Below are 21,507 nucleotides of genomic sequence, written 5' to 3' on the forward strand. Positions count from 1 at the left end.
GTAGTGAGTACACTCCAGTCTGCGTCAGAGAGCAAGGACGTGTCTCTAAAAGAAAAAAAAAAAAAAAAAAAGGAAAGGAAAAGAACGGGGTAAGCAGGAAAGCCAAAGATCTCGGGCATCTCCAGATGATTGCCTGAACAAATTGTTTTTTCTTGGCTTCAAAACCTTTCAAGATGTATATTTCTTTGTAAAAGAAGGACATGCCAATTGTAACTTTAAGCGAGCAATCAAAATCTAGCTCCTAAAACTGAAGTATTTTAACTCTCATTCTGATAATATTTATTTTCTGAGGCAAAGAAGAAAGACAAGATTAGATGAATTGTTTTTCTGCCCACACCATCTCTTCCGACATGCCTTATACCCTTTAATCAAATGTATAAATACTAAGCCTCCTGAAACCTCTTCAGAGAAAACACAAGCCACAGAGGTTTTTTTGCAACTCATGTATTCCCAGGGTGTACTTTCAAGTTCTGGCTCAATAAATCTCAATTTATCAAGACGCTTGCCTCAGTCAGTCATTCTGGATAACCACCATGAGTCCTGCAAAGCCCTTCAGTAATCTATTGCCTGCCTAGGTGATGTGTAAGGTGAGTCAGGTCTTCATGAGTCAAACACTCGTCTTCCTTTCTGTCTTTCCCAACCCTACCACTCAGTGCTGTGTGCTCTGATCTGACCCCAGCTCCCAGGTTGTTTGTATTGGTCTAAGAAAGCAAGACCAGGAGGGGCAGGTTGAGAAGGAAGTAAGAAGTGAACAGCCATGGAAAGTGGCAGGTGGGGCTGTCATTGCTCAAAGCCACACACCCTGGGTGCATTTTACGAATTTTTCTGGATTCATAATCTTTTCCCTGTGTGTCTATCTAGAAACTCACCCCCCTCCTACTTTCTTCTCATCACTCTTTCTGTTTCTAGTGCACTCATTTATGGCCAGAGAATGGCCATGTAAATAGTTGACAATAGCAAAAAAAATGACGTTTTCTGAGACTTGGAAGCTGGCCTTTCTTTTTTCCAAAAGAGATTGGGGTTTCTAAAAGCTAGCTTTTATGCAGGGCTGTGCAATTGTGAGTGTAGTTTTAGGGAACAGATGCATAAGTGAAGGGTGAGACAGAAAACAAAATGCTGGCTGTTTGTCAAATCCTGAAAGTAAATGGGACAAAAATCATTTTTGAAGGAGGATGTCATACAGGAGACCTTGTACATCTTAGCATGTCCTCTTACCAGAAGAATTGGATGTTGAGGTTGAATTATGGATTTAGGTGACAGTGGGTATATAATTCTCTGCCTCCGTTTTTTTTTATCTGTAAAAATGGGGATTGTGGCCCTTGGGATTTTTTGGTGAGCACTATAGTTACCTGGAAAGCTCTTAGGATAGTGCCTGGTGCATAGTGAGTGCTGCATCAGTGTGAGCTATTATAATTATGGGAATATACAATGGTATCACCCTGGCCATCCAGAGTGGGGAGATATTTTCTGGTCAGGGTCCAGGCAGGCCAGCTGGAGGTGAAGCTGATTAGTAGGGAAGCTTAACTTCCAGGAGTGGAAGAATTTAGGAGGAGTAAACAGAATGCACAACATTCTGTAAACATTCCTTTACCCAACAATAGGAATACTCAGAGTTGGTGTGGCTTCCGTGGCAATCATTATCTCCTGGGAATCTAAGAATGTGTTCTAGAGTCAAATGGCTTTGATGTAAGCCAAACCCAGAAATGGGCTTCATGGCTGCCTTGCACATAGCATTCATTCATCTTGAAAAAGGAAAGCATTCATCTTGCTAAAGGAATCCCCTCTTCTGGCCCAGGCCATTATTTTTGTTTTTGTGCTATCCTAATTTTTAAGGTGTAAGGAGAAAGACCGAACAATAAAATAATGAAGTACATGTGTGAAATAACAGGGTAGAATTGAGACTGCTACATGTAAGTTAAGAGAAATTGTGTATAAATTTTTGTGAACAGAAAAAGGATTTCTTGTTGCAAACAGACCTCTCTATATAAATAATACCCATTGCCTTGAGTGGATGGCAGACCGCATCACAAGAACATTCCAGCAGAGTCATGAGAGAATGGTTAGTGATGCTTCTTTAATTGGCAGGTTAGACTGAGTAAGTTACTGAAGAGAAAGGAGTTGAAGGAGAAGATGGGTGAGGGCAAGAAAAATAGGAAGGTGAAAGGAAAGGACTGAAAGGAATGATTACCAAGGGCTTATCAGGTACCAGGCCCTGTGACTAATGTCTTACACATGTTAATTTACTCTTCCACTGTCATTTTCTGATGCAGTAAGAGTCAGCCTTACACTGCAGATGAGGAAAGAGGCTGAGGGAGGTCAAATGAGTGGCCCAGGGTCATCCAGCCACTTCATAGGAGAGCTAGTGTGTTTCACTGTGGTTTGCGCAGACAGAAAAGTGAGACGTGGAAGGAAGGCAAAACATTTTTGTTGTGGGTGATGTTTATGAAAGTGACCCGTATGAGGGAGAATAATGGCCTCTTAAAAATGTCCACATCCGGGCCGGGCGCAGGGGTTCACACCTGTCATCGCAGCACTTTGGGAGGCTGATACGGGTGGATCACGAGGTCAGGAGTTCAAGACCAGCCTGGACAACGTGGTGAAACCCCATTTCTACTAAAAATGCAAAAATTAGCTGGGCGTGGTGGCGGGCAACTGTAATGCCAGCTACTTGGGAGGCTGAGGCAGGAGAATCATTTGAACCTTGGAGGCGGAGATTGCAGTGAGCCTAGATTGTCCCACTGCACTCCAGCCAGGGCAACATGAGTGAAACTCTGTCTCAAAACAAAAACAGCAGCAACAAAAAAAAAAATCCACATCCTAACTCTTGGAACACATGCATTTACTTTTCTTGGCAAAAACACTGTTCAAAGGTGATGAAGTTGAGTATCTTGAGACGGAAAGCTTATTCTGGCTTATCTGGGTGGCTCCCAGTATCATCATAAGGGTCCTTGTAAGTGAAAGAGAAAGGCAGGAGGGTCAGGGTGAGAATGATGCAGCCTGAGAGACTCCACTGGCCATTGCTTGCTGTGAACATGTGTGATAAGACAAAATTACAACTAATTTAGTTATAGATGTAATTGGCTTTTATTTGTGATTTGTGATTTGGGGCAGCTCTCCCTCTACAGATGCCTCAGCATCCCAAGTATCTGGGACTATATTGTGGGAACTGGCCAGCAACCTGCAATGCAACGGGGCTCTTTCTTTGTTCCCAGGCAGATTGGCAGGTTGAGAAATAAAGGACACACACAAGATAGTGAAAGCTGTGTCCAGGGGTGTCACCGCCTTCTGGTCCTGCGATGCTGCCAATGCACTGGATACACCAGCATTTATTATTAAGTTTAGTGAGAGTGGGGGTAGGTTAGTGAGGGATTTAGGGTCATTTATAGGCTCTCCATAAGGGTCACATTCCATTCCCAGAGCTACAGACATCTGCTTTTCTGGGATAGGAATCTTGGTAATGTGAAACCTCCCTGACTGCCCATCCATTCATAGGCTCTCTGCAGGGGGAAGCACATCACGTGCTGTTGGCTCATTCTGGCAGTCCAACCTGGCATTTTTCTTTACACAATCCTGCATGCAATTTTGTATTTACAATAATCAGGAGCATTAAAGGATGTCTTGTTATGTAAAAATGTGTCGGCTGGGTGCGGTGGCTCATGCCTGTAATCCCAGTACTTTGGGAGGCTGAGGCATGTGGATCACCTGATGTCGGGAGTTCGAGACCAGCCTGACCAACATGGAGGAACCCTGTCTCTACTGAAAATACAAAATTAGCTGGGCATGATGGTGCATGCCTGTTATCCCAGCTACCTGGGAGGCTGCGGCAGGAGAATCACTTGAACCCAGGGGGCGGAGGTTGTATTGAGCCAAGATTGTCCCATTGCACTCCAGCATGGGCAACAAGAGTGAAACTCCATCTTAAAAAATAAATGAAGTGTGGTTGACATGATATATCTGACACTGTTAACTTACTCTCAGAAGCTACTTCTTGTGAAATCCTAAGTACAGCATTATTCTGGGAAGCAAAGGAGACAGGCATAAGCAAGGACAAATTAAGAGAGGTAAGAGTCTCATCATGATTGATAGTCTTGTTGTGACATCTTGAGAAAAGCTGTCCACAGTGTAAAGTCATCAACTTGTTGTCGTGGTTTGCAGTTTGAGTGTCTCTAAGTTATGGTGTTGAACATTTGGTGAGCTCTTAGTGGCACACACCTCAGACACGAGGGTTTTCCGATGAAATTTACACTGATTTGTCCACCTCCAGCTTATATGGCTTCAGGAACAGAGCCGCTCTTGTTCTTAATGATTTCATTGGAGAAAATTGAACTGGAAGAACTAAAAGAATTCAGGGTCCAGTCCAGTCTACCAGTGGATTATAAATACTCAATGATAATGAACAGCGGTTCAATCTGGTAACAGGTGTACTACAGTTTTTCTTTTCAACTAGTTTTTCTCTCTATAGGAGTCTCTAATTTTACCAAAGATAATTCCAGTAGGATGAATTTGTTTGCAAAATAGGTTGAGTCTCACCGAACTTGCCCAGACTTTTTACCTAAGTGCGGCAAGAATAGCCGTGGACCATAGAGGCTCTTTTTAAACGTCCCTTTGCTAGAAGTTTTTAATAAGAATCTCAGATGAAACTTCCAAAAACCTCTTGAGACTAGGAAACTAAACCAAGTCCAACTTCAGACTTTGCCTGCTTTCCCTATGGGTTTATTCTATGTATATTATCAAATATAACATCCCAGTAAAAGCTTTGGTAATATAACCAATGTTTTCAGATGTGTCCTGTTATAAAGAGAGCAGATTCTTACTGAACTTGTGCAAATAACTTTATTACCATAAATCTATGAATACTCATGAATAGTTTCCCAATTCTGGGGCACTCAGAGAGCAAAAGCAAATGTTTCAATTTTTGTTTACAGAAGTATACTTTACCAATTGCTGAAGAAAAAAATTTCATAAATCTGGAGAATAAAACATTCAAAGAATCAGCACATTTTCAAATAAAAAATTATGAAAACATTATCCTTTTGATTATTTAGTCCAATAACATTGAGTTTTTGTCTTCTTTGTCTTGAATTTCATGAAGGTATCAACCTGTTCTTTTTCTCAGTGTCTCTATTGTGGCAGCCATTAATGAGACTCTGTCTGGTTTCCATGGCAGGGACCTGATTGAGAGAAAGCCCAGGTCAGCGCATTTCAAATTCACTACCTCCTTTACAGAGAAAGCTTCTTTCCCACAGGCTCCCAGCAAGGGTGTGAAAGCAAGCCTAGTTCTCCGAGGCTCTCTTTAACTCCAATGGGTGACTGGTTGGAGGATTCCCCGTCAGCCTTGCAAAAACTCTTAGAACTCCATTGGTACCTAAAACTTATTTCTCTTTCTTTTTCACAGGAATCAGCTCTGCATAGCGGTCTGTGGGTTCTCCCATACTACCTTCATGCCTGCCCCACATTCCCTCACAGGTGTCTTCCCTGATAAATTATCTTGTAGGTCTAATCCCATCTTGGATGCATCTCAGTTGGTAAAAACTAACATACCAGGCTTGATTCTTTGCACTTAGCTTTTTTTCTTTCTCTCCCACAAGTAGTCAGTAGCCTTGTTCTAGTGTTTTATGTGTTACCTCTTTTTCCATATGTATGGAAAAAGGAAGGTACTGTTGAGGGGCACGTCCTGTGTGCCAGGCCCTGTGCTAAATACTTTACCTGTATCTCATTTAATCCACACAATAACCCTGTCAGGTAGACATTATTTCCATTTTGCTGATGAAAAGACAGAAGCTTAGCATGGTGTAAAAACTTTCCTGGTGTCATATGGCTAGTGACAGGTGGATCTGAGATTTCATTCTAGGACTATTTGATCTCAAGCCTAAAGATGATGGTAGTAATATAGCAGCTGACATTGGATCCTCTGTGTGTGGCATCTTGTTTCATTGACTGCATTAAACCTTTAAAAGAATGGTATGAAGAAAGTACTCTTATTGCAATTTTCAGGTGAGGAATCAGAGGTTCAGAGAAGTTGAGTCTTGTGCAAGAAATTTATAACTGTAAACTCTTACATTAAAAAAGAAGAAAGATCTCAGGTCAACAACCTACTTTAATACTTCAGGATATGAAAGAAGAACAAACTAAACCCAAGCACAGTGAATGAGGGAAACAATAAGGATTAGAGTGGATATAAATAAAATGGAGAATGGAAACAGAATAGAGAAAATTAATGAAACCAAAAGTTGATTCTTCAAAATAAAATCAACAAAATTGACAACCATTAACTAGATTGGCTAAGAAAAAAAGAGAAAAGTATAAAATTACTAAAATCAGAAATGAAAATGGACTCTGAGCATGGTGGGTCATGTTTTAATCCTAGCACTTTGGGAGGTCACAGCAGAAGGATTTCTTGAGACCAGGTGTTTGGGCCAGCATAGGTAACCTGGGGAGATGCTGTCTCTACAAAAAAAAAAAAAAAACCAATTAGCTGGGCATGTTGACATGCACCTGTAGTCCTAGCATCTTGGGAGGCTGAAGAAGGAGAATTGCTTGAGCCCAGGAGGTTGAGGCTGCAGTGAGCCATAATCACACCACTGTATTCCATCCTAGGCTGGCCTACAGAGTGAGAGTCTGTCTCTCTCTCTTAAAAAAAAAAAAAGAAAAATGAAGTGATTACTACCAATTCTAATAAAATAATGATTATGAAAGTACTATAAATAATTGTATGCCAATAAATTGGATAACCTAGATGAAATAGACAAACTCCTAGAAACACACAAAAATATGAATATAACTATAATCAGTAATAAGATTGAATCAATAAAAGCATTTGATGAAATTCAGTATTTTTTCATAATAAAAACATTCTAAGAATGGAAGGCAACCACCTCAACATAAAGGCAATATGTGAAAAACCCAATGCTAACATCTTACATAACGGAGAAAGACTGAAAGCTTTCCCTGTATGAGCAGGAAAAGACAAGGATGCCTGCTTTTGACATTTTATTCAACATAGTATTGAAAGGTCTAATCAGAAAAATTAGGGAAGAATTTTAAAAAAGACATTCAAATTGGAAGGAAGGAGTAAAATTATTTCTGTTTATAGATAACTTGAACTTATATGTAGAAAATCCTAAAGATGGAACAAACCTATTAGAATTAATAAATAAATTCAGTAATGTTGCACAATACAAAATCAACATTCAAACATCAGTTGTATTTCAATACACTAACCATGAACAATCTGAAGGGAAATTAAGAAAAAAAATTTCAATTTATATTAACATCAAAAAGAATAAAATATTTAGGAATAAGTTTAACCAAAGAGGTGAAATGATTATACCTGAAATCTACAAAGTATTGCTGAAAGAAATGAAAGATGACATCAATAAATTGGAAGACATTTTGTTTTCATGAATTGGAAGACTCAATATTGTTAGGAGGACAGTGCTGCCCAAAGTGAGGTGCAGATTGAATACAATTCCTATCAGAATCTCAGTGACACTTTTGCAGAAAAAGAAAAATCTGTCCTAAAATTTATATTGCATCTCATGACTCTAAATAGACACACAGCTTTGAAGAGGAAGAATGAAGCTGGTGGACTCACACTTCCTGATTTCAGCATTTACTACAAAGCCCCAGTAATCAATACAGTGTGGTACTGGCATAAAGGAGGACATAGAAATTAATGAAATATCATAACCCAGAAAGAAATGCTTGCATATATGGCCAAATGATTTTCATCGAGTGTGCCAAGATCGTTCAATGGGGAAGGGACAGTGTTCTCACCAAATGATATTGGGAAAGGTGGATATCCAAGGGCAAGAAGAGTGGAACCTTTACCTAACACCATGTACAAAAATTAACCCACAATAGATCAAAGATCTAAATGTAAGAGTAAAAACTATACAACTCTTAGAAGAAAAACTTCATGATAGTGGATTTCACAGTGATTTCTTTGTTGTAACAACAAAAGCATAGGCAACAAATAAAATGGATAAATCAGACCTCATAAAAATCAAAACCTTTTATATAGCCCATGCAAAGTTCCTCAGCATCACGAATACTTAGAGATATGCAAATTAAAACCACAATGTTACAACACCTCACACACTTTAGGATGGCTTTGATAAACAACAACAATGACAGCAACACTAAACAACAGGTGTTTCCAAGTAGATGGAAAAATTGGAGCTCTAGTGCATTGCTGATGGGAATGGGAAATGTTATAGCCACTGTAAAAAGTGGTGTGGCTGTTTTTCAAAAAATTAAACAATAAATTACCATTTGATCCAGCAATTCCACTTCTGGACATACTCCCTATAGAATTGAAAGAAATTTGAAGAAATATTTGTACACTGATGTACAGAGAAGCATTACTCACACTAGCCAAAAAATGGAAACAACTGAAAAGTCCATTGAAAGATAAGTGGGTAGGCAAATGAGATGTATCTATACATTGAAATGTTATTCAACCTTAACGAGGCAGAAAATTCCAATACATCATGCAAAATGGATGAACCTTGAAGATATTATGCCAACTGAAATAAGCCAGACATAAAAGGATAATTATTATATAATTCCATTTATAAAAGATAGAGTAGCCAGTTACATAGAGACAGAAAGTAGAATGGTGGGTGCTAAGGGTTAGGGGGAGAAGGAGTGAGAGTTATTGTTTATTGGGTACAGAGGTTTAATATGGTAAGAGGACAAAGTTCTGGAAATGGATAGTGTGATAGTTACACAACACTAAATTGCACACTTAGTTAATGGTAAGTGTAATATTAGATATATATAAAGTGTCTCGTAGTCTTACCCTCTCTATAATTACTCACTTTTTGGCATTGCCCCTTTCCTGCCATGCAGAGCCCCAGGGGTGAATCTCCCTATTTCTCTAGCTCTGCATCAGTCACTGTCCTCCGTGCTGTGTCCCACGTGCTGTGCCCAAAGCCTCATACAGCTGGTGACTTCAGAGCCAGGACGCAGCTCAGAAGTCAGCCCTGAAGCTCCCTCTCTTCTTATTTCCCTGTAGCCTGGCCTGGGGGAGGCTTGGCTTCAACTGGAAGCTCGATTTAGCCAACTTCAGGACAGGCCACCAGGGCCCTTTCTCCACACATGTTGGTTCCACCCCAGGTGGAGTCAGGCAGGGCCAGGCCAGTCACCAGAGGAGCCCGGAGCAGAGTAGGAAGCAGAGTCTGAGCTGCTCCTCCTTCACCCAAAGGAATTCCTCCTCTCATTTGGGGGAAAAGTGTGAGCTTGTTTCAAAGCCTCAGATGTTCCTTGTAGCTCATGGAGTAGGTACAAGAAAACAAAGACATGGCAGAAGGGGATGTGTCGGTGACAGCAAGAAGCAACTTGATCTTGAGGACTCTCCTTCTTGTCCCTCTGTGAAGCCTCTTCTACCAAATAGGGCTCAGGGCTGATAAAGCCCCCTCTCTACCTTTCTCAGGCCAGACACAAGGTCAGCCATGAGAAAACAGAAAAACAAGCAGAAGAGAGTCTGTAGAGACAAATTGGGAGGGTTCAGGAGGAGAATTTGAGATTTGCTTGTGCCCATAGGACACAGGCTGGGAATACAAATGTTTTCCTGACTCTTCTCTGAAAGGCAGATAGACTCCACCTAAAACCCTATTGCCAAGGATGCTGGGATCCACTTACCAGAGACTTTGACTATCATGGATTTGGAGATTTCCTTGCCAGTGGCTGAGTTACGAACAGAGCAAGCATAGAGCCCGCTATGATTTGTAGTAATTTGGGGGATAGAGAGCTTTTGTCCTGATTGCTGAAACTTCCCATTAATTGTCCAAGAATACTCTGCCGGTGGGTTAGAGTCCGCAAAGCAGGACAAGTCGAGGTTTTCTCCTGAACGGTAATAGGTGAATGAAGGGTAAATTCTGGGGAGGTCTGGACCATCTGGAGGAAAGAGAATAAAGCCACAGGTGATGTCATCCGAGGGAAGGGGATGTTCCTGGTGTCTTATAGGGACACAGTGACCCCCTGAACCAAGACACACCCTCAAGTGCCAGCCAAATCCCATCTATGTTCACTGAGCCAAAGCCTGAGATATTCACCTGTTTCTCTCATTACAAGCTGTGGGCCCCTAGTCTCCCATGACAAGAGGGCCCCTCCCTTCATATTCTTGGTTAAGTCTGTGCCTACCCAGGTTTTCCCAGGGCAGGGAGTCATGGCCAGGTCTGATGTCCAGAAGTAAAGTTGTCTATACTTGGACCGGAGAGAGACTGAGAGGCCTGGCCTCTGGTCGTTTGGAGTTAAGCTGGTGTCCTGGCCCACAGAGGAACAAAGGATACTCACAGAGGACATTCAGGGTGACTGGGTAACTGCGGATGCCACCATATCGGTCCCGTATTTCACATTGATAGGGTCCTGTTTCATTTCTCGTGACACTGGGTAGAATGAGTATCCTGTTTTCAATGGGTCGCTTTACCCTGGGACTGACCGGGAGGCTCTGACCATTTAGCCACCAAATGTAGGTGTAGTTCCGACTCTTAGGTTCACAGGTGAAGGCTAACACATCCTTCTTCTCCCTGGGGGTTAAGTTGTTGATGGTGATGTAGGGCATGGGCAGCTTCGCTGTGTGGATAACAGAGAGAAGATTGTCCTGTGTGGCACCTTTGATTCCTCCACAGGCATCCTTCCATCAGAGTTGGCATCTCCCCCCTGTAAACCCACATGAGTCCTTGAAAACCAGTAGCTGGTGCATGTGTCACAGGACAGATGCATGATGATCTAAGGGCTCAAAGACTGTGAGGCCTCCTGCTCTGTCTTAGGGAAGCACAGACTTTCTCAAGTGTCCATTGAGCAGCAGTGTTGGGTCATGGACAGACACATGAGTAGGAGTCACAGCCCCTGGTACCCCTCCCAGTCCCTCCTTAATCAGTTGACTGGCTGGCTCACCTTGGGTTCCTTACCTGGAATGTGCAACTGCTGGGCCACTTCCAAATTCCATCCTACTTTACCCCCCTAGATGTGATTTCTCTGCAGCTTCCATTTCCAAGGACATTCTAGAGATGAGAAATAATGGGACTTCCCATTGTCCTGAAACCCTGAAGATACTGAGCAGCCTGGCCTGGGACTGGATGTTTCAGCAGAAATAACACAGGGAAGACCAGTGCAAGCCTGTAGGTCAGTTCAGTCATCAGGCACTAGAGGCACCAGGTGGGGCAGTTTTTTTGCAGGTGTTTCATGATGACTTACTTGAACCAGTGACCTCTAAAGATAGAGCAGAGTGCAAGGAATGATCTAGAAAGAGTGAAGGGGACAGGCAAGAGCTGGTGGCTTTGGAGCAGAAGCATGTTCCCTGTCCTGGGTTCTTTAAGTTTCCTCTCCTTCTGCAGAGGGCAGGTGAGGACCATGTGGATCTTTCTAGATATGCATGTGGACATTTGCAAATGCAGAACTGACTGGTGGAAAGGGTGGGAATGAACTGCTGGAAATCTAGTCCTCATGGACCATGTGTGTTTGATGGATATGAGACAAATTTGGAGAGAAGTTTTGCAAATCTTTTCTTTCGTTGGACATTCTACTCTCTGATTCCATGGGTTCCACGAATCTAGGCACCTCATGTAAGTTGATTCCAGACTGAATATGAGACGAGGCTTCTGGTTGCCAGGAGCTGGGAGTGGGGAGAATCAGAAGTTGTTCATGGGTGTGCAGTTTCAGTTATGCAAGTTGGAGAGGTTCTAGAGATCTGCTGTAGAGCTTGATGCCTATAGTTCACAGAGATTATCTCTTATGCATAAGTTTTAGGACAAAAAGTGTTTTGGATTTCTGATATTTTTTGATTCTGAAATATTTGTCATATACTTACTGGTTTAGCATCCCAAATCTGAAAGATTCAAAATCTAAAATGCTTCAGTGAGCATTTCTTTTCAGCATCAGATTAGTAGGCAAAAGTGGGAGGTGATAAGCCAGATATATTCTTGCCCTTTTTTTTCTCTCACGATGTTTCTAGCTTGGTGATTAGTTTTCGGTGAATTCCACAGTGGCCATGCTGCACTCGTATATTTTTGAAGGCTTTGGGATGTGAGAAAGGCTGATTGCTATTTTCTATGTCATCAGAACTTTCCACCTTTTCTGGTTGCATCTTTTTCTCAGTGTTTGTGTTGTGGCAGTCATTAAGAAGAGCCTGTCAGTTCAGATTTAGGACAGAGTTTTCTAAATTCTGCAAAAAATGTTACTGGGATTCTGGTAGGCGTTGCATTGAATCTGCAACTCAATTAGGTAATATTGTCTTTCTAACAATATTGCTTCTTCCAATCCATGAAAATGAAATGTGTTTCCATATATTGATATCGTCTTTAATTTCTTTCAGCAATGTTTTGTATTTTTCAGGGTATAATCATTTGACCTTTTTGGTTAAACTTATTCCAAAATATTTTATTCCTTTTGATGTTAATGTGAATTGAAATTCTTTCCTTAACTTCCTTTCAGATTGTTCATTTCTAATGTATCATCTAAAGAATGATCTAGAATGAGTGAAGGGGACAGGCAGAAGCTGGTGGTTTTGGAGCAGAAACATATTCCCTTTCCTGGGTTTTTGATTTTCCCTCTCCCTTTGCAGAGAGCTGGTGGCTCTTCCCTGAGAGCTAGATAGACTTTGCTGGAAAACATAGTGCCAATGCTCCAGGGATCCACTTACCAGGAACTATGATCCTCTTGATTATGAGATTTGTTCCAGCAGTGGCTGAGTTATGGATGAAACAGACATAGACCCCTCTGTATGTTTTAGTGATTTGGGGTATAAAGAACACTTGTGCTGATTGCTGGAACTTCCCATCAATCAGCAAGAATGCTCTGCCAGTGGGTGAGAGTCTGTGAGGCAGGAGAGATTGGGGACTTCCCCTGTATGGTAATAGGTGTATGAGGAAGAAATGGTGGGGGCATCCAGGACATGCGGAGCAAAGAGAATAATGTCACAGGTGATATTGTCAGAGGGAAGGGAAAATCCTGGTCTGTGGAAGGGCCACAGTCACAGTGACCCTGTGAGCCAAGTTGCAACACTGAAGTCCCAGCCAAATCCCCGCCGTGTTCACTGATCTGGAGCCTGAGACATTCACCTGTTTCTCCCATCACAAGCTGTGGAACCTGAGTCTCCCATGACAGGAGAAGCGTCTTCTCTCTTATTGTTGATCAAGCCTAGGCCTACTCTGGTTTGCCTGGAGCAGAAAGTCATGGCCAGCTTTGATGTTCAGGGATAAAGGTCTCTGTACTTGGACCTGAGAGGGACTAAGAGGCCTGGCCTCTGGCCACTTGTATTTGGGATGGCAGCCTGGCTTACAGAGGAACAGAAGATACTCACGGAGGAGATTCAGGGTGACTGGGTCACTGCGGCTGGCACTCACTGGGTTCCGTATTTCACATTCATAGGGTCCTGCAATATACTTTGTGACACCAAATAGGTAGAGGGTCCTGTTGGTTTTGGACAGCTGCAACCTGTGAGTCCTAGGGAGGTTCTGACCATTCAGCAACCACAGGTAGCTTGCATCTGGAGTCTCAGGATCACAGATTAAGCGCACAGCCTCCATGACCTCCCTGGGGTTTAAGTTGCTGCTGGAGATGGAGGGCTTGGGAGTCTCCGCTGTGCAGAAAACAGAGAGAAGATTGCCCTGTGTGGCACCTTTGATTCCTCCAAAGGCATTTTTCAATCAGACTTGGCATTTCCAACCTCTCAGCCCACCCAAGTCCTTAAAAGCCCATGGCAGGTGTGTGTGTTACAAGACAGATGCATGGCAATCTGAGGGCTCAGAGATTGTGAGGCTGCCTGCTTCATGTAAGAGAAGCACAGACTTTCTCAAGTGTGAATTGAGCAGCAGCATTGGGTCATGGAAAGACACAGGACTGGCAGTCACAGCCCCTGGTGCCTCTCTGAGTCCCTCCATCTCCAACTGCCTGCCTGGCCCTCCTTTTGGTCCTTATTTGGAGCATGCAGTGCTGGAATCTTCTTAGTTTCAGCTTACTTTGCCCCCGAGGTATGTTTTCTCTGCAGCTTCCCTTCCCAAGGACATCCTAGAGATGGATGATGGAACTTCCCATTGTCCTTAAGCCCTTTGGGTATTGGAAAGCCTGGCCTGGGACTGGGTACTTCAGCAGAAATAACACAGGGGAGACCAGAGTCAAGCCTGGAGGTCAGCTCAGTCATCAGGCAGTGGAGCCACAAGATGGGGCAGTTTTCCCAGGTGTCTCATAGTGACTGAGTTGAGCCAATGACTCTAAAGATAGAGCAGAGTCCAAGGAATGACCTACAAAGAGTGAAGGGGACAGGCAAGAGCTGATAGCTTTGGACCAAGACCATGTTCCCTGTTCTGGGTCCATGATGCTCCCTTCCCCCTGTAGAGGGCAGGTGAGGACCATGTGGATCTTTCTAGAAATACATGTGGATGTTTGCAAATGCAGAACTGACTGGTGGAAAGGGCAAACATGAACAGATGACAGAAGTCTGGCCCTCAGGAACCTTATGTGTTTGGTGGATATTAGACCAATATTTGGGAAGAAGTCTTGCACATACTTTCTCTTATTAGACATTCTACTCTCTGATTCTGAGTTTGACTACTCTATGTACCTCATATCAGTGGATTCCAGAGGGGATCAGAGAGTAGAATAGTAGTTTGCAGGAACTGGAATCAGGGGAATAGGGAGTTGTTCCGTGGGTGTGCGGTTTCAGTTATGCAGGATGAGGAGGTTCTAGAGATCTCCTGTACAGCCTCGTGCCTATACTTCATGCAGATACAGTGCTCCTTATGCAGAAAGCTTAAAACAAAGTGTTTTGGATTTCTAATTTTTTTTATTTTGGAATATTTGCATTATATGAACTGGTTTAGCATCCCAAATCTGAAAAATTTAAAATCCACAATGCGCCAATGAGCACTTCTTTTTAGCATCACATCAATGGTCAGAAGGGTTGAGTTTTGAGCATTTCAGATTGTGGATTTCTGGATTTGGGATGCTCAATTTGTAACACTGTAATTTTCCCATAAAAAGTTGTCAGGAGTTTAGACCTCATGTTATATTCTGACTCTAGTAACAAAAAAAATTTGGAGGAAACATTAAAATGTTTTAATAAGTGGACATTTTTACTGATGGTCCAAACATCTAAGATCAATTGCTGGTAGTCGTATTTCTCTTGAGACCAAAATAAGGTTTAGGTGTGCCATGAATTCCAGCAGGATCACATTATGCTCAAAGAAAGATGCCAATGGTTATTTTAAATTAGCAACTCCTTAAGTAGAGAGAGTCCCGTTAAAAGGACCGAACTGGTTAGTGTGTCAATTACATAAAGGGAGGAAGGATGCCAAACTAAAAGAAGTGATGTGTATTATGTTAGTAAATATAGAAAGAACCTGCTTCTAATTTCTGTGCAGAGTTACAAGACATGGGGAGGACCCCAAAACAGGTATGTGAAATGCCTTCCTCATTTTCTCTTCAGGTCAGGAAACACCACTAAAATTTAAGTTTGTGTGAATTAGGAAGAGTCTAAGTGAGATGTCAATGGCTCTTGTGTCTCCCCACACGAAGAACTCCAACTTATGAAAATGGCATCATCATAAGGAAACAGTTGTATGTGGCACAGGCAGTAAAACCATGAGATAGGACCTACTTGGCCACCTCCATCTGGTCCCCAAACCACCAGTATTCCCGTTAAGTGTGTGTTACAGCCTTTGTAGTTGTCCCACAACTACAAAATTTAAAAATTGCTATTGTCAAAACAAAATATTAAATATGAAGTTGAATATGTTGTTCTGCTTTTGTTTCCCCACTCTTTTTGAGCTTTCCTGTTTCAGTTTTGGAAGTTTCTATTGACACATTCTCAAGCTAGGGATTCTTTCCTCAGCTCTGTGTGGTCTATCAGTAAGCATCAAAAGCATTCTTCATTTCTCTAACAGCATTTTTTTTTCGGAGACAGAGTCTCGCTCTGTCACCCCGGCTGCAGTGCAGTGGCATGATCTCAGCTCACTGCAAGCTCCACCTCCCGGGTTCATGCCATTCTCCTCCGTCGGCCTCCCAAGTAGTTTGGACTACAGGTGACCACCACCATGCCCAGCTAATTTTTTGTATTTTTAGTAGAGATGAGGTTTCACCATGTTAGCCAGGATGGTCTCTATCTCCTGACCTTGTGCCCACCTCAGCCTCCCAAAGTGCTGGGATTATAGGCGTGAGCCACTGTGCCCAGCCATCTCTGAAGGATTTTAACGAGTTGTTGACTTTTGAGTTTGTTCAGCTTTTTACTTAGTGTTAGAACCGAGTGAGAAATTTCAAGCTTGATATATGCCTGACAGGAAGCCAGAAATCTCTAGAAAGTGACCGGAGAATGTGAGCTCCATAGCAGGTTGAGGATGGAGTCACGAGTGAAATGGGTGAAATGAGCCTATGGGCTTTGGGGACTGCAGGCCTGTCCAGCCTCTGACACCCTGATGAGTCTGTGCAAAGTTTACAACAGTGACAGGAAACTAGCATGGCTTACTCCATCTGTCATCTAGTCTCAGGCTGGCTGTCCTCACTCATTCCTGGGCATAGGCCAGGCTAACCTTGGGAGGAATTTAGTTTATGGTTTAACTTTGAAGCAAGAATGATAATAGTTCCTCCATAAAACTAACACCCTTACTTTGCCCAGGGACTGCCTTTGTCAAACTAGTAAAAGACCATGAGATTAAGATTATAGGAGGGAACTGAATTCTGCTAAAATGTTGCCACAGTTTCTATAATCCCTGACTGCTCTAATGTCGTTGGGCCAGAGTTTACAAAATTTGTAACTAATTGCTCCTATAGATAACATCACTATTGTAGAAAGTGAGATTGGTCTTTTGAGATTTTTCTCATTCTTTTGCATTCTGGCAACCGGCTGACCTCATCCATACCTATGACTAATGGCTCAGCCAGTCATGTGGCCCCTACCTGGAGGCAGATTCAAGCACTAACAGATCATTTCCCTCCGCCCGCATGATTCCATCACCAATCAGCAGTACTCATTTTTTAGTCCTGTGCCCCTGAAACTATCCTTGAAAATCTCTAACCCCTGATCCACTGGGGAGGCTGATTTGAGTAATAATAAACCTCCACCCTCCTGTTTGGCAGACTTGGAGTTGTTAAAATCTTTCTTTACAGCAAACCACCATTTCAATAAATTTTATTTTATTTTATATTTTTTTGTGTGCAGGAGGCCAGAAGAACTTGTCTGGCAATTATAACAGTGGATGGAGGGACTACCTATCCCTGTCCCATGGTCTTGTCCACAGGTCAGCCTCACAAAGGGAAAGAGCCCTGGATGGGAATACAGTGGAAGGTTTCTCTTAGTGACCTGGGGACATTGGCTTGAGAGGAAGCCTGGCAGGAGTGGCAACTCCAGGTGATTTCTGCACCTTTCCTATTTCCTGGGATGTGGGCCAGGCCACAGTGTTAGTGGGAAGGGAACTGAACAGCCAGCCTAGTTAGAGGGAGTGTCTGGGAAGGCCTAGGGGTGGGGGAAGAAGCTGTGCAGGACAGGGCTTGCCAGTCAGAATGAAGTGGGAGGAAGATGAGGGACACTGAGAAGCAGAGAGAGGCAGAGACACCATGGCAGTGAGCAGTGAGGGAGACACTGACTTCAAAGACCCCAGGGACCAGGTGCCCCCAGCTCCACAGTCCAGGACCAAGGAGCCCTGAGAACCCTCCGGTGGCCAAAGAGCTTCAGAATTACATGAGGTGGGGTTGCTTTAGGGGCAAGAGGTAGTGGGGGGATGAAACATGGATGTCAGCCCCTGAAGGACAAGGGACAGGTGTGGCTAGAACCTCTTAGGATTCTGATTCCAAGATCCAGTCTCTAAAGAGGTTTTGGATCATCCATTTCTTCATTCCATTCCTTCATTTGTTATGTGAGAGCTCCTGAGTGTGTCTCTCTCACTGGGCCTGTGCTGATGCAGGGTGTGAGTGGGGAAAGAAAACAAGGTCCTCTCCTTGATCCTCTCATGACAGTGACATGGACACTTTGGGAAACACAGGATTTCACATTCAGTGATGGAGGTTAAGATCTTAGGGGGAGACCTGGACATTTTTTTTGCACTGACTCTGGCGGTTGAAGCCAGTGATTTAGTTCTGGAGTACAGACTAATCAACTGACCATTTGCTGTCACTCCTCTGAGGTTTGGAGGCCTAAGAAGAGAGGATTTGAGCCAATAAATGACTATGGGGTGCTTGGAACCCAGTAAGCCCTCACTTCTGGTGGAGGAGAGGATGGGCCTGTGGCTGCAGACAGACCTCATGTGACCCTGATCTCCCCTTTGTGTTTGTGTGACTGTGGCTCAGTGACTGTGCCTTCCTGTGCCTCAGTTTTCTCTCAATCAAATAAGCTAAATGGCAAATGGACTGTGGCTTTTCATGCTATCTGTGAATAAATGTTAAAGTATTCACAGTCACCTGACCTAATGCTTGGCACAGTGGAGGTTTCACACAAACAGCATTTATTATTAATTTGCTTCCATGAGAAAGCACCTTTGTGTCAGATCCCTGTGGACAAGCTGCTACCTGGTGCGTCTTCTCTCTTCTGTTTCTGTTTCTGGGGACATTAGACTTTCTATGGACTGTCCTGAGCCTCTTAAGACAGTTGTCTGATGGCCTACAAAGCTTGTCTTTCTGTCCTCTCCACTCGGAGTGTCAGGTGAAGAAAGCTCTGTCCTTGCCCAGATGAGGCTCTGAGGACTGAGCCCTGGCTGCTGAGCAGCTCCAGGAGACACAGTCCTCAGACAGCTGGTAAACCCTTGGTCCCAGTAAGCCCTGCCAAAGAAGCCACAACCCGGTCCTGGCACAGGCTCCTCAGCTTTACCTGGAGCAAGGATTTAGGGACAGGGGTCTGGGATTGAGGCTTCCAGAGCTGAGGTTCTCTGAGGGTATCTCAGTGGGCCCCTCAGGCCAAGCCCTACTCAGTTCTCCAGGGTCTTTCTCAGGGTCAAATTTATGAAGAGGGCATGAGGTGCTTGGCTGAGACTGATCTCCTCCTGCTGAGTCCCCACATCAGACTGTCCTTCCTCTGCAGCAAGTGTCTGCAGGGTCTGGATGTGGGAAAGGAATTCTGATCTGTTGAAATTTGTCTCCTCTGTGTGTCCTGCACTAAATGCCCAAACCCCAGCATGGGACATAATGCAGAGAGTGACACAGGCACAGTCCAGGCCTGACAATCCTGTGTGTGTGAAGTAGAAATGACCCCTGCCCCCCAACACCCAGGGATCATGTGGAATCACTCACAGTATAAGGTGACGGTGAAATATCCAGTTACTCCTCCAGTCCCATCGCCTCGCTTTATGATGTGTAAGGTGTAGGATCCTGCATCCTCCTGGGTGACATTCTGGATCAGCAGGGATGCATTGGAATATACTGTTTCTCGTCCACTGTAGGCAGGCCCATATATAATTTGACCGTCTACTACATATGATGTAATGTAATGGTAGAGGTCCCTCATTTGCCCTTTGTACCAGATGTAGCCAGTAAGATTCTGGGGCAAATTGTGGACAAGTAGAAGAACATCCTTCCCCTCGGAAACTTTGGGTGGCTGGGCTTCAATTATTACTTGGGCAGTGGTGGGCAGGTTCCAGAAGTTTAAAAGTGATGCTAGGAGGTAGAGACAGCATCAGTTAATATTTGGACCTATGTATTGGGGTGAAAAGCTGGGGCCCTGTGTCCTGAGAAGGTCTCTTCAATCATCAGCCTTGAAGATATGCACACACACACATTCAAACAAACACACACACAAAAGGCGCATTTGTGTTTGTGTGTGTGTATGTGTGTGTGTCCTACTGTCCTACTAGGTCAAGGTCAGCAGCATGACACCCATTCCTTCAACACTTCTGACCTTGGCATTTTTCTGTTTGGAATCCTCTTCCCCAGGGGTCCACACGGCCCCCTCCACACTGCCCTCAGGTCCTGCTTACATCAGGGCATTCTTAGACTTCTTTCCTGACACCTCCTTCAGATACCCTGGGTCTTCCCTTTCTGACCTTTCCCTGCTCTGCTCCCTCTAGGGTTCTTGTCAACACCTGACCTCACATTCTAGATCTCTTTGCATGTCTGTCTTCCTCCCCATGAGAGTGTGAGCTCCGTGAGGACAGAGACTTTTGTCATGTTGGTTGCACCCCAGTGCCTGGAACAGGCTGCAGACTTCTGTAGATGTGAGAGTTCTCAGGGCCCTCCATGCCCTGGGTGTTTTTTTTTTTTCCCCCAATTGTTGAGGTTTTTTGCTGAGGAAAGTGTTTCATGCCCTGGTTACATTTTTATTTGAAGTGTCATCTGATATAGTTATTATTATCATTTTTCAAAATGTGGTGACCCCTGATGATTAATCAGAAAAACAGAACACTTAAGATTTTCCTACCTCTTACCAATTCCGGTTCAATGTGACTTTCCTGTTTTGACCCCTGTCCCTCTCTGGTGTATTTTCCCCTATCCAGGCTCCAACAGAGCCTTCTTTCCTTTTTTTTCTTTCTTCTTTTTATTCTTTTTTTTTTTTTTTGAGATGGAGTCTCATACTGTCACCCAGGCTGGCGTGCAGTGGTGCTATCTCGGCTAGCTGCAACTTCTGCCTCCTGGGTTCATGTGATTATCCTGCCTCAGCCTCCCGAAAGCTGGGATTACAGGAGCACACCACCATACTTGGTTAATTTTTTGCATTTTTTGGTAGAGACACGTCTACACTGTGTTGGCCACACTGATCTTGAACTCCTGATCTCGTGATCCACCCAACTCAGCCTCGAAAGTGCTGGCTTCTTTTATTTTTTAGAACCCCATCCTCTCCAGGATACCCCATCCAGTCACTCTGCTTCCTCCTCCTGTCCACTCCCAGGAAGTCCTCTCCTCACCTGTGAGCAGGAGCCCCTTCCAGGTGATGTGCTGAGTGCAGGGAGGGGCTGAGAGGGGTCCCATGGTCTCTGCTGTCTGTGTGTTCTCCCCTGTGGAGATGAGCCTAGGATCCAGAAACTTCCTGAGCAGGGCTGTCAGGTGTGCTGTCGTTCCTCCTTCTGTGCTGAGCCTCTTCCCAGGGCAGAAGCACTTCTCAGGCTCATGGGCGGGGTCAGGCCCAGGACACCTCTCTGTCCCCTCCTCTCTCAGTCCTGCCTCCTTGTCCCTCCTTCTGTTTTTCCTTTTGTCTGTGTTTCAGGTCCCTGGGAATTGTGGAGGCCTCTGCCTTTTTCAGCAGTGATTCTTTCACCAAACCTCAACACACACTTTGTGCAGACACACACACACACACACACACACACAAGAGACACACACAGACCCACACAGTCAGACACATACCCTGCAGGTTGGGCAAGGACAGTCCTGGGCCTCAGCCTCCTGCTGTCCCCATGGCTCTGGGTCGGGGTGCACATTCATGCCATTTGCCCTCTTTCATCCCCATCTGGCTCTCCCCTGCAGTGCAGGAGGCTGGAGCTGCACCAGGTCCCTGTCACAGTGATGCCCCATTGTGCTGTGGGTGAGCTGTGTGTTGCCTGGTGAGAAGGACCCTTCCTTTCTCTAATCGTGTCTAGCTTGGCTGCA

General features: G+C 44.0%; 1 protein-coding gene across 2 annotated transcripts; it reads right to left on the reverse strand.

Moving 5' to 3' along the window:
* Nucleotides 1–4,151: 4,151 nt before the first annotated feature.
* LOC103783552 (pregnancy-specific beta-1-glycoprotein 6) lies at nt 4,152–21,172 on the reverse strand. 2 transcript variants are annotated; one of them, XM_034946129.3, is made up of 6 exons: nt 20,826–21,172; nt 19,219–19,581; nt 13,307–13,585; nt 10,300–10,578; nt 9,646–9,900; nt 4,152–6,447 (listed from the first exon to the last, which is right to left on the reverse strand). In XM_034946129.3, the coding sequence occupies exons 1-6, from the start codon at nt 20,887–20,889 to the stop codon at nt 6,380–6,382; spliced, it is 1,308 nt and encodes a 435-aa protein (XP_034802020.1). In that variant the 5' UTR covers nt 20,890–21,172; the 3' UTR covers nt 4,152–6,379. The 2 variants fall into 2 exon arrangements, with proteins under 2 accessions (XP_034802020.1, XP_034802017.1); XM_034946126.3 differs by having other exon boundaries at nt 5,137–5,171.
* Between the last annotated feature and the right edge of the window lie 335 nt (nt 21,173–21,507).

The sequence above is a fragment of the Pan paniscus genome, chromosome 20, assembly GCF_029289425.2.
Source record: "Pan paniscus chromosome 20, NHGRI_mPanPan1-v2.0_pri, whole genome shotgun sequence".
In the NCBI taxonomy this organism is placed as follows: Eukaryota; Metazoa; Chordata; class Mammalia; order Primates; family Hominidae; genus Pan; species Pan paniscus.

Excerpts from the sequence above, each read along its gene's own strand:
- LOC103783552 (XM_034946129.3), bottom strand. The coding sequence starts at position 20,889 with ATGGGACCCCTCTCAGCCCCTCCCTGCACTCAGCACATCACCTGGAAG. Across the intron at positions 13,586-19,218 it reads TTTCACCGTCACCTTATACT|CGGAGACTCCCAAGCCCTCC; the intron begins GTGAGTGATTCC and ends TTTTCTGCACAG. Across the intron at positions 9,901-10,299 it reads AGTCACCCTGAATGTCCTCT|ATGGTCCAGACCTCCCCAGA; the intron begins GTGAGTATCCTT and ends TCTTTCCTCCAG.